At 39.6% G+C, this 13,781-nt stretch overlaps 1 protein-coding gene across 1 annotated transcript; it reads left to right on the plus strand.

The window, feature by feature from the left end:
• Positions 1–5,987: 5,987 nt before the first annotated feature.
• MANSC4 (MANSC domain containing 4) lies at positions 5,988–12,612 on the plus strand (the record flags this gene model as incomplete). The annotated part of the gene is made up of 3 exons (XM_080810236.1): positions 5,988–6,216; positions 8,949–9,083; positions 11,954–12,612. 3 exons carry the CDS (start codon positions 5,988–5,990, stop codon positions 12,610–12,612), a joined length of 1,023 nt encoding a protein of 340 aa, XP_080666362.1.
• Positions 12,613–13,781: the final 1,169 nt, after the last annotated feature.

The raw sequence follows: 13,781 nt of genomic DNA on the forward strand, positions 1-13,781 counted from the left end.
CAGAAGGTCTGGCCGCCTTTAGTCATACTGGCCTACCGAGTGGCTTTTCTTGCCACCCTATGTCCCCCTGCCCATGCCCCGTCTGAGGACTACTTAAGGAGGGACCACTTCTTCCCGGTCTTCTCTCACTGGACGTTGCAAAGAGATGAGTAAAAAGCTCAGGCCAAATAGTAAGAACCTCGTGTTGTTCATGAGATATGAATTAATCTTAGAAGGGAGTGAGGGGGAATACTGTTAGGTTAGCTTTGGGTAGATGGAGGGATAAGGATTGGGAGGGAACTGGCACCCTATCCTACAAAATAAATAAATAAATAAATAAATAAATAAATAAATAAATAAATAAAAATAAATAAAAACCTTGAAATTTTCCCTAGACCAAGATTCTTCCGTAATAGTCCTCAATGTGGGGAGGAGATGTATTTGGGCTTTGTTTTTATTATGACAAGCTTCAGCTGTCTTCTTGAATGACAAGTTGTTAAATGACACCTTCTTCATAAATACATTTCCGCTTTTTGAAACAAGTTACCTCCTACAACCGGATTAACATTTCACCTTAGCAAGGGGGGAAGGGTTAATAACCAGAGAAGAAAGTCAGATTGGTAAAGCATGAAATCATTTCAGCACCTTTTTGGTTAATTTGTGCTTCTCACTATGTAACTGAATTGCCTCATGGTGAGTTGTCCTCCATTATATCCACCATGGATAAGGAACTAACATATTAAAGACATAGAAAAAAATTCTAGTAGATTCTGGCCTCCCTGGGAAAAGTGAAGGAGACAAGGATGGATCTATGACTTGCCTTATTCATCTATTTTTTTTAAATCTGTGAACTTTATGTTTTCACCTTGTTCCTTGAACTTTAAATCATTACTGATAAAACTCCATGCTCAAGCAACTTCTCACACTTCTGTTCTCTATAAGGGTGCAGTCAAGACATTCTAAGTTTCGGGAGGGGGGGGGTGGTTTGACCGTGAATTTACCAACCTCTTTGGGAAAGTAAAGTGCCACCTCCAGTATTAGGCCTTAAACTGGCAAATTTTGCTGGGAGGCACACCCTCTATAAAAGAGGCTTGGGCTTGGGATTTATTTGTGCCTCCATCGGCAACAATGCCAGATTCAGTGGGTCAGCCAAGAAGAACAGGCTCTTAGTCTCTTCCCTGTCCTTTTAGAGTCTTTCACCAATGGATGCTTTTGTTTCCAAACGTCATGGATATGCCTCAGACTGGTATTTTCTTGCCTTCTAAAAAGAGACCCAAAAAAATCACACTCAAAGAATGATGCACATCAGAAAGGCAATTCACGCACAGTAATATTATCAGAGGAAGATTAGCTTGGGCAGGGATCTGGGGTGTGAGTCTGACAATACCAGGCACTGAAACTGTAAGCTTTTTGACCCTGATAATGATAATAATGTCATTTAGGATTGGAAGTATCTTAAAAGATCAAATCATTTTTATTATTTACACAGTGAGCTTTCTGTTGAGCTAGAAATGCAAAGTCAAAGCAATATAAACTCATTTACAAAAGATCTAAAATATTTCTAAGCCTTATGAAAATATTGCTCATATATAACTGGTGGTATAATTTTATAGATCTGTTATTGACTGAACAATGAATAATAAAGACTGGCCTTTGTGGTACTATGACTCACTTCAGACACTTTATATATTATGATCTTTTTACAAAAGACCACAGTAAGAGTCAGACACAGGCTGTTTCTTTAAGAATTTCTAGAAAATACAAACTTAATGACTGAGAAGGAAAAAAAATATTTAAGTACAAGATGTTTATCACAGTGTTGCTTTTAATAATAAAAAATTGGAAAACATAATGTATAATTGTAATAGTAGCCAACATTTATTGAGTGTTTATTATATGCCAAGTACTATTGTCAGTGATTTTGTGGATTACAATACAATTTTTTATTTTGCTTCATAGCTGAGGAAGCTGAAGTACAGAGTAAATTTTGATACATGTGTAGAATGAAATACTGGAGAGCCATTACAACTTTGGATGAACATGTAGATCCTTCTTTAGAAACCCTGAAAAATATAATTTTACCCTGGGTTTTTAGAAAACAGTTTCTGGAGGGACAACTGGGTGGCAGAGTCAGTTAAGCATCAGATTCTTGGTTTCAAGTCAGATCGTGACCTCGGGGTCATGGGATTGAGCCCTGAGTGGGGTCCGTGCTTAGTGTGCAGTCTGCTTAAGATTCTCTCTCCCTCTCCCTCTGCCCCTCCCACTCATGTTCTCTGTCTCTAAAATAAATAAATAAATCTTTAAAAAACAGTTTCTAGAACACTATGAATCCATTTACTTACAATGGCATATGTGTATCTATTTTCTATAGAGATGTCTAGAAGGATGTTAATGAAAGTGTTAAGACTATGGGACTGTAGTTTTTATTCCTTTTTGTGCTTTTCTGTACAGTTTAGATTTTTTTTTATTTTTATTTTTTAATTTTTTTAGAGATTTTTATTTATTATTTTGACAGAGAGAGACACAGTGCAAAGGGGAACACAAGCAGGGGGAGTGGGAGAGGGAGAAGCAGGCATCCCACGGAGCAGGGAGCCCGATGTGGGGCTCAATCCCAGGACCCTGGGATCACGACCTGAGCCGAAGGCAGAGGTTTAACGACTGAGCCACCCAGGTGCCCCAGAAGTTTGGATATTTAAAGTGAAACATATATCAATTTAATAAAAAGCAAAATATTTTAATAAAAATTATTTCCGTTTCTTTTTTAATAAGCAAAACTGAAATATTTCCTTTCATGCAAGCATGTGGGACAATTTAAATGACTTTAAAGTAGTACAGTTCTTTAAAAATGGCTCAGGTTCTCTTGGGTGATTCTCAGTGTGTTGGCCATCCAACTTTTGGCTTTGGCTCAGGTCATGATCTCTGGGAAGGGACAGGAGATCCAACCCCTTTCATCTTTACACCACCCCCACCAGACCAGGCTCCATGCTCAGCAGGGAGTCTGTTTTTCCTCCCCCTCACTCTCTACCCCACCTTGACCCCCCCCATGTGTGCACTCTCTCTCTCAAATAAATATTTTTTTTAAAAATGTTCATATTTAATTCAGATTGAGCATTTTAATGTAAGTAAAACTTCCTTTTTTTTTTTTTTTTTTTTTTTTTGCAGTCAGTGTTATGTCAGTGTTTTCCAAACATCTTAGTAGATCACCTGGGACACTTATAAGAATTCTGGTTCCCAGACTAGAGCAACTGAATCAGGCTCTTGGAAGAAAAGTGTGGTTTTTAAGTAAGAACACAATCTTTGAACCCCTCTTAAGAGCACCCAGTTGGAAATAAATACAATATATCACTGCATTGCAATAGTGTAACAGTTCTCAATATTTGATAAAATCTATAAAAGCCTATATAGCAATTTTTTATTCAGAGTTGGAATTGCTTTCTGGTTTCTGTAATTTCATCTCACATGGACAATTTTGAGACTAGATGTTTCTGGGCCACATCTCTCAGCCCATTGTGGATTCCTCCCTCTGCCCCTGCAGTCCAGTTTCTATCTCTCCTTTTCAAAATACTTGGCTCTAAGAAGTTCCTGGTTTCCAACTGAATGTTTATGCAATCACCAAAAAAAAATTGTTTTAAAAATTTTAAAGCACGCTTTTACATTGGAACTTGGAGATTCTTTAAAAATGCAACTTTGATCTTTACTTGAACACCATTTGACAGCAAAAGGATTAAGCAATTATGGGTTGTTCCATTATCCCTGCAGGATACATGAGAACTTCAAGGAATTCTATATCACACAAAAGAAACTGCATTTAATGTGATTGAAAGACACTGAGGGTAGAAGGTTAGAAAGCTGACTTTCTGGTTTATGTCCCCGGGGCATGAACTAATTGCTGTATCTATGGAACCTCATGGAGAAAAAGGGAGTAATCTTTTTTCCTCACCTGTCGCTTACTTTGCCATCAGGAAACCTCTCTTCCCTTTCTCCTTAGAACAGACAGAATGGTCTGATTATTTGCAGGTAAGCAACTGAAACTTATTTTCTATGAGAAGTTCAATAGAATAACATATTAATCATTTTTAGTATATTTTAGGTGGCTTATGCAAGGTTATGAGTTAATCCATGTTATAATTTTTGCTTAGGAGAAAGTAAAATGTTTTGTTTTAAAAGTTATTCAGTCCTTTGATTATTTGCTTATTATTGATGATTAAATCATATATTTCTAAAAATTAAAGGATATGTGATAGGCTATTATTACAAAACAGGTAGAGAAATGAAAATTCAAAGAATGTTAACATTTTTGTGTCAAGTAAGTGAATGAGTCATTGTGCAAAAGGTATGAAAGAAACCCAGATCACGGGATAGAAAAAGCTTCATCTTTTTTTTTTTGAAAAGAGCAGTTCAGCCATACTTCATGCCAAAAGCTGATTTTCACTTATGCTTGGTATAAAAATGGGTATAAAAACCCAACAGTTTCATGTTTTGAACTACTTTGTCATCCTGGACATCATCATGGGATATGGAAACTACAACCTTCACAAAAGTGAGAGGCCATTTTTGCCTCCTTTAGTATCTTTTCAAATGTTTTGGCATTGCAATTGAAGTGATTTTTATTAATATTTAGAAATTTAAAACCATTTCATTTCCCTAATACACATTTCTTAGCAACTGTCTCTGCTTTAGTCATAGATACTATGCGTTTTTGTATATGCTTCACAAAGAAGTATCCTTTATAACTTGCAAACAAGAATCTCAGAAAACAGATTAGATAGCCCCCATTTTGAACTTTTTTTTTAAAGATTTTATTTATTTATTTGACAGAGAGAGATCATAAGTAGGCAGAAGAGGCAGGCAGAGAGAGAAGGAAGCAGGCTCCCCGCTGAGCAGAGAGCCCGATGTGGGGCTTGATCCCAGGACCCCGGGATCAAGACCTGAGCCGAAGGCAGAGGCTTTAACCCACTGAGCCACCCAGGCACCCCTGAACTTTTTTTAAAAAGATTTTATTTTTTTATTTGACAGAGCGAGGGAGGGAACACAAGCAGAGGGAGTGGGAGAGCGAGAAGCAGGCTTCCCACTGAGCAGGGAGCCAATGGGGGCTCAATCCCAGGACATCAGGATCATGAACCAAGAGGAAGGCATATGCTTAATGACTGAGCCACCCAGGCAACCGTCCCCACCCCCCACCCCCCTCCTCCGCTTTCTGAACTTCTTCACAATTTTCACTGTTATGTTTCATTTGCTCTTTTTAAAGAAAGCCTGTGGTTGACCTTTGTGGGGGGTGGGGAATGCCTGGCTCCAAGAAGTGACCAGGATCCACATATCCACATTCAATGTTTTCAAAATCACTGTAAAATTAATTTTTTTTTCATTTTCAGTTTTCATTTACTTTCAAGGTTTTGTTGTTGTTTTTGTAAAAACAAAAAATTTAAACCAGGGCACAAACTGGTTTTCTGGTGAACGTAAATACCAGAACTTAAATCCATAGGGGTAAAATTTTTTTTAAAAAGTCTGCAGTCACAGGTTTCTTTAAAACCATACAACAGTCCCCTTACAAAACCATGTCTTGTTTCTGGTGTAATGGATCCTTCCTTTATCTGACGTCAAGTGACTAAATTATTGTTTTCCTCAGAAAGACTCTAGGCTAGGATTTCCACTTGTCTTTATATTTACTTAGGAAGAGGTGTCTGTGACTATTCACTTTCAGAGAAAGAAGAAAAGCAGAGAAGAGAATCCACATCTTCAAGAGGGTAAGGGACAGAGTATCAAAATGGCCTGGAAAATGTTCAGAATTAACATCAGAAAGTCAAATGTTCACCTAGGGCTCAGCTGGGAAGAAACAAAAGAAAAATCAATATGCAGTCAAAGAATGGCTTCACTTTTCTAGAAGGTGACTCTCCAGGAGAGTCCCTTAGCAACAGCTTCGAAGTTCCAGAACCTGTCCTAAACCCTGATGGTCAGCTTCAGCGTCTTTCTGGAACTCAGACTTCTTGCCCGATCTTCCTACCAGGGAAATGCACGTGGCAGTGGTGGAAACAGCCTTGGTGCTGCTACTAAGCATTAGGTGGACCTCAGACTCTCTCTGCTCACCCACCATTTTTTATAGAGACTGTTGGATCCGTCGCTTTCCAGGTCTTCTGATTGACCTGGAGGAGTCTCAGAAGCTGGGAGCTCAGTTCCTGAAGTATTATTCTGAAAGTACCGGCCAGAAATGCAGCAGGAGCTGCTGCCTTAGGAAGGATGGTAAGTATCAATGATATGCCTGAGCAAAAATCAGGAGAAACTTATAAAGTGAAGACCTAAGTAAGGAGCCCTAGGCAGAGGTTCCAGGGAACAGATGATCAGGACTAGGGAAGATGAGGGAGAGACAAGGGGATGGGGGAGGGCAGGAGAGAGATTCAGACTGACTTTGCCATTTGGATCAGTGCTGGCTCAGTTTACAAATCTGGTGATGATCCAGAGTGCCATGGAACCCACAGGTAACACAGAATCTTCTTTTCTTCACTAAAGTGCTAAATGAAACTATTTCCTCAAGGGTTAACTAACAATATTTCCACAGCCCCCCAAAATGGTATATTTGGTCTCAAAAATATAATAATTTCCAAAAAATATATAATAATTTCCTTTTCAAACTTTTTTTGGTGATCTCAATATTTCAAATTTTTGAAATGTGCTTGCTTGTGTTGAGCAAATGTGGGTTGCATTGAGCAGGAATTTAGATTGTGATTGATGTTTTGAAAGACATAGGTAGATATATGTCAACTAGCAAAAAGGAAGAGAAGAAATATATATTTTAAATATTCTGATTTTTTTTTGTCTGAAATCCAGAATCAGAGTTAAGCATCACCCATGTAATATGATCAAGGTTTATAATGAGGAAAACATTTCATTATTGCAGAATTTCCAGTTACAATTGTCTAAAGACTACTTTCATTTGTTTTTCATTTTTCCAAGATTTTAAAGCTACTTGGAAAGAAATAGCAAAAGCAACACAATACGTTAAAATAATTCTCTTGGTTCTTCCACACTTTCTTTCCATGGTTTGATACCGACTTATTAATTGCCGGTGCCTCCTATCCAAGTACACATGGCAGATTTCTGGGATGTGGACTGAGGCTACCCAAGGGTGTAAACTGACCACAATGTGAGAAGCTGTCCCAGGCTAAGCCCTAGAAAGTTAATCAGGTACACAAGAGAGCAATTAATTTTTTAAAGGAAAAAAAATTTTTTTTTACAGAATTTATTTATTTGAGAGAGAGAGATTGAGAGAAAGAGAGAGTGACAGCAGAGGGAAAGGAGAAACAGACTTCCCGTTAAGCAGGGAGCCCAATGCAGGGCTTGATCCCAGGACCCTGGGATCATGAGCTAAGCCAAAGGCAGACGCCTTACTGAGGCACCCAGGTGCCCCAAAGGGAAATTTTTTTGAAAAGGCTGCCAATCTAGATTCTCACCTTAAAGATGCTTCTAATTCCCATAAGCCTCAAGGGAAGGTTGGGGGGAGTGGGGTGTACCTTTCAGTATTTTCCCATGGTATCAATTTACCTGACTGTCCATTGCGGGGAAACTGTGTCCTCCGGACTTCCAGGGATACTGTAAGCATCCAGTAGAATTCCATGATTTTAGAGGCTCTATAGCTTCCAAGTTGTGGTTTTCTTCCTCCAGAAGAAAGGGCACAAACACACGTCTGTTTTTAGCTGGAAGCCAGAACTTTAAAAAGCCACAGTCCTGCAATAGCTAACCTGTTCAGAGCTGGAACTCTAAAACGTACACAAAGAGGAATATAAAACTTCTTTTAAAATTGTTCTCTTTATAGCATCAACTACTTTCTTATCAAAAATTTAAATGTCTAAATTTGAATATTTTTTAATCCTTTCCCTTGAACTTGACAGCCCAGTCTTCAGGGAATGCATCTGTAATCTAAAATGTATTAGCAATGTATTATTCATTGAATTCTGCCCTCTTCTTTATCCTTCTGGCTGGTCCAGAGGTAACGGGGGAGGGGTGGGATAGAGCTCCCCACAGTTAACCTTACACGGAAGCAGCAAAAGTTTGGCCAACCACAATTCCACAACAGCTTTAGGGATACTCTGAGGTCTGGTAATTGTATGCTATCCCTCTGTAATCTTATTTTATTAAAGAAGTTGATACCTTTGGTCAATGGATATTTCCCAGCGCATGGCTCCTACTACACTGCAGCAGGAGGAAAATCTGTTTTGCACTTTAGGGAGGACAGACTGAATACTGGCACTCAGCAAATCAGACTTAAGGGTTTCCAGAAATAACATGATGCATTTTATGGAGCAAAGTTATTTAGGAGAAGGGGGATAGCATCAGTGATGTACCCCCACCCACTAGAATTCCAAATGCTCACATCCTTGTCAGTGGACTCTCTTCCTCTTTAAAGGACATTGAATAGGCTTTCCATTGGATGTGTGATTTGCAACATGGGGCTAGAGCTCCCCTATAATCAGGGTCAGGGTAGCGTTCACCCAGCCTGCTGCCTTTCTACCATCTGGGTCTCTCCCAGTAATTGCAGTTTTTGCCTTCCCATGACTCCCTCTTTTGTTACAACATCTGTCACTTGATTTTCGTATTTCTTTCTCTGGTGAACTCCAGTGCATTAGCATTCTGAGAGGGCACTGCAACTAGAAATCTGATAAGCCCCAAGGGCTTCTGTAGCCAACTGAACTTTTCATGAACATAAAATCCTGGGATTGGAAAATGATTCCAGGTAATCCTGTGTGGAATGGAATGTGTGAAAGATTAGAGAAAATCAGTGGATAGTTTCTTTGCAAAGGGTATTTTCCACATTCATAGAAACAGTTACTGTAGTTCACCATGTTCTGTGAGATGTCTGAACATAGCCCTGCAATATACTGGTGTGAATGCCATGTTCTTGGAAGAAATAGAAGCTACTCAGAGCTCTTCCAGCTGGGAGAAGCCAAAACCATCTGCAGATGCACTTTTCCTTTCAGTTTCCTGTAACGTGGCTGTCTTCTACCATGATCCCATGCATGACAATGTCAACTGCCTCCATATTCACTGCCCCACACTGGAGAGTTGCATATTAGAGCCCGGAACCAGTGCCATTTTATACAACATAACAGAAGGTAATGATTTGTGCATTTTGTATTTATGGTGAAGAATGTTGGTAATGGGGACGCCTGGGTGGCTCAGTTGGTTAAGCGGCTGCCTTCGGCTCAGGTCATGATCCCAGCGTCCTGGGATCGAGTCCCACATCGGGCTCCTTGCTCAGCAGGGAGCCTGCTTCTCCCTCTGCCTCTGCCTGCCTCTCTGTCTGCCTGTGCTCACTCTCTCTGACAAATAAACAAATAAAATCTTAAAAAAAAAAAAAAAAAACTGTTGTGAGTAGGGCACCTGAGTAGCTCAGTCTTCTGCCTTATGTTCAGGTCCTGATCTCAGGGTCATGGGATTGAGCCCCAGGTAGCAGCTCCCTGATCATTGGGGAGCCTGCTTCAGCCTCTGCCTCTGCTCCTCCCCCAGCTTGTGCGTGCTCTCGCGCGCTCTCTCTCTCTCAAATAAATAAAATCTTTAAAAAAAAAAAAAAAAGAATGTTGGTAATGCTCTAGTAGAGATATATAACCTAGAAACTGGCTGGCAACAACCTGAACCACTATTTTCCCATGATCTCTATGTGGAAAAGTTTTGGGCATCCAGGCAGAAAACTACAAGTAAATTTGCTTTAGTTTGGCATGCTCAGCAATGATGAATTCATTCCAGATGATAACAAATCATACGTGATCAAAGAAGAGCTTAAGCATTACCTTTATTCCAGGAGCCCCCAGCAAAAGCCAAAAAAGGCATTCCTACTGCAGGGGTTAAGGGTACTACTAGGAACAAAGAAAATGCTTAGTGGCAGTTTTGAGGTCTATGGACAGACACTGTACACAAGGATTCTACAAAGATTGATGTCAAGGACAAGGAAATGCACTTACTAACATACATTAGCCCACCAATGGTCCCAAGAAAACCAAGATAACCATTATTTTAGATAAATACACATTTAAGCGTACCTTGCCCATGTATACAAACACACGGTGCAAATTGGTAAACGTGAAAGAATAGATTTTTGCCATCCAGACACAAAGGCGATAAATTTCGTCATTGATTTTACTTACCGAACACCTAATTCAGGCCCGGAGCAGCATTGCAGAAGATGGCAGCCGTATCTCTGCCCTCGAGTTTCTTACAATCTGGTTGATATGACAAGGCTCACAATTAGTGTAGAACGTAATTGAATACAAAAATGTGTGATACTGCCTCAAGTACAAGCACTCAAAAGAAGAGGAGACTAAAGAAAGCTAAATTCGGAGGCAGCTTCGTGGAAGAGGCCAGGCAGAGGCAAGACAAGGAGTTCTGTATCACACGACGGGAGAGTAGAACACAGGTCTGGCTACAAAAGGGGCACTTTTGGGGTTGCAATGAAAATCTGGGTAAGGATAGGGTAGGGCAGGTTACAAAAGTGTTTTGGACAAAGCAATGTTTGGGCTTGACTGTGTCAGCAACAGAGAACCAGCAAAGGCATTTAGTGAGAAAACGTCATCATTAAAGTGATGAGTGTGATTGTCTTTAGTCTAGGAAAATAATATGTAGGATGCAAATTAGAATATCTAGTCAGGGAAGCATTAGATCCGGAGAAGGTGACCATAACTGCAATGAAGAGGAGGGATGATTACCGGCACATTGGGAGAGAACCAGATAGGACCGACTTTTTGGATGAAGGAAAAGAGAGAGGGGTCAAAGATTGCTCTGCAGTACATAGATCCCAGCTTGGGTGATGGAAGATTGGTGAGGTCACTGAAAGGGATAGAGAGCCAGACAAAATGATTTTGGCTTTGGGACTGTTTAGTGATGACATGAGATGTCTAGGTGGGAACCTTCAGTAGACCACAGGAGCAATGAGACCAGGGACCAAGGAAGAGGAAATAACAGGTGATATGGATTTCAGTGCCACTGACATAATGGTGACAGCCGATGAGGATACTCGTGTGTGTGTGTGTGTGTGTGTGTGTGTGTGTGTGTGGTGTGAAGGGGTGAGATGAAGGGAAAACTCAGCAGAAGACAACAGACTAAAGATTGTGGAAAGCACACAACCAGTTTGGACCAAGGAGAGAACCAGCTAAAGAAAGAAAAAATGAGAAACAGGCAATCTGAGATAAAGTGCCAAGAGAGTCTGCGTTCCAGGGAGTCACAAGAGGAGAATTTTAGGGAAAGGATAGCCAGCAGAATTGAGGGTAAAAGAAGTCAAAACAATGAGGTGGCCAGGAAATATGGAAACTACTGATTATCTCAGAAGCATAATTCTGACAGAATAGTGTGGATGGAACAAGATGGCAGAAGGCAAACAACAAAGAAAGGAAATGGATATTGTTATGTCAAGAGGGAGAGGGGGAGAGAGACAGAAACTGATAGGAGAGACAACTGAAAAGCTGTTGAGAAGTTTTCCCCCTCCCCTTTACAGACAGAGCAATATTTGCTTGTGTCTGAAGTCAGAGGGAAAGGAGTTCCTTTACAAGAGAGAAAATACTGAAGACAAAGTCAATACCTTCAGGAACTGGGAAGGGAGGAGACAGAGGGCTTTGCTCATGATTTTGAATACAGTTATACTTCTGTATTATTTATTTTTTTAAAACTTTGAGATGCTACATATCTCAAATGGTTACTGTTTTTTGCAATTCTTGCACTGACATTGGCTATTGTTACCCAGAAGCCCTGGCAGACACAAAGAATCCTCCATGATGTAGCCAGCTGTTTATAACAGAAAGTGTTCTTGAAAGTTAAGATAAATTCAAATGTGGCCGGTACGTTACTAAGCCTTCCAGAAATATGCAATAGTAGAACTTGAACTTAAGCTTAGTTCACTAACTTGGTGGCAAACCCAAGACTTCTCCAAGCTGTGCTTTGATATTCTCTCCTTGAAATAAAAAATAAAATGAATGATGCCTTATTTCTCTTTCAGGTATAGATCCAGATTTGCTGGTTTTTGAACACTCACGTCCCACATATCTCAATACCCGTTCCTCATCTAACACCCGGGACAGACTAAGGATTTTAAAAGCTACGCATTTAGATGAACAACAAACCACCGTGATAAACCAAATGCTACCATCAACAGAGATGCCGTCATTAACCACACATCAAGATTTGGTTGTCAACACAAACAATACTAGGTATTCCAAGGAATTAACTACAGATTCTTGGGCAAGGCTCATTTTCCTGAATAACTCCATTACCACAGAGGTAAATATGGTGTCACACAGCACTGATTTCATCAATAATCCAGATAACAAGACTATTTCTCCTTTCTTTGTTCCCATAGACACAAAAGTTTTTCATAGGCCTAGTCCATCCCGACTTAACAGTAGCAAGCAATTACTAAACAAAACCAAGGGGTCCAATAGCAGAAACCACACAGCTGAGAATGAAGACATGACACCTGATGGGGCATCTGTGACTTCAAAGATGTGGCTGGCTCCGGTGGCCCTCTGTACCTCGGTCATCTTTCTTTGCTGTTGTATAATCATCCTGGCATCTGGATGCTGGAGAAAGCAGCAGGGCCAGTATAAGCCAGGGCAGAGAAAGTCAGGATCCAGGCATGTCGAAAAGTTAACACTCTAAAGAAGAACTCTTAATAGTAAAAGTTACAAGGAGATTATAAGCTTTCAAGGGTATCACTTTTAGTTTTCTGTAAGACAAGGGCTGTTTGTTTAAAAAAAATAAATTATTGCACAGGATGCCCCCCTTACCAATCTCTAAAAAAGGCCAAAAGCTTCATAAACTTAACCGCTTTGATCATTTCTATTTTGTGAACAGTCTACCCTTTGCCAAAGTTCCAAAATTCTGACCCCTGCACTTGTTTAGCACAGTGTGAGAGATATGCTTCTAAGTGCTATACACGTATTCCCTCATGGCTATAATTTTCTGAATTAGATATACTTTTATTAACCACTATAGTATTATTATGACATTTTACAGATGAGGAAAATGAGAAGAGAGAGGCTATCTTCCCTAAAGTTACATAGCTTAATATTAGCGAAGGCAGGATTTAATAGGTAATCTGGTTCAAAAGTTCATGCTGAAAAACACTGTTAGATTAAAAGCCTCCAAAAAACATGGAAAAAAGATACGAAGAGGAAAACACCATAACATCATATGTTTCCTGTCAAGGTCAAATAATTGTCATGTATGTTAATAAAATCTTTTAGTGGGTTGGACAGAAGAGCGCTATTATTATAGTTATTAACACATGTGCAAATGCTGCCTTTTAAAAAAATTTATTTTTAATGTTCAATTGATTAATTCTTCTTAATCCTAAACCATCTTCATTTTTTAAAGTTGACATGCCTTTAACTCTGGTACTGGAATCTTTGAGTTTGTGTTGATCTCTGTTGAATAAAGTTTGGGAGTTTTAGTTTACAGCCCTCACGTGTATGTAGTGTTTTCCCAGGTGCAAATATTAGCTGTAGGTATTTGAGCTCTGTCCAAATCTTACACCAGATCTACCCCCACCCCCACCCTGAAGTGCACACACTTTAATTCAAACAAGTCCCCAATGATTTTAAGCTTTAGGCCCTTAATCTAACCCTTGAAACTCTTTTTAAATGTGAGGAGAGATACTAAAAGACAGCCAATAAGCAAGAAGAATATATAAAAGAAAACCCTATTACAGGATTAATAAAATAGTTCTGTTCTCTCTTATGTTAAAACAAATTGTCCAGTGGCTTAAGAGGTGTTTGTTTCTTTCCTAGTGTTGATACTCTGTGGGGGGAAAATGTCTGTTTCTTTTT

Source organism: Martes martes (assembly GCF_963455335.1).
Source record: "Martes martes genome assembly, chromosome: 8".
Taxonomy (NCBI): domain Eukaryota; kingdom Metazoa; phylum Chordata; class Mammalia; order Carnivora; family Mustelidae; genus Martes; species Martes martes.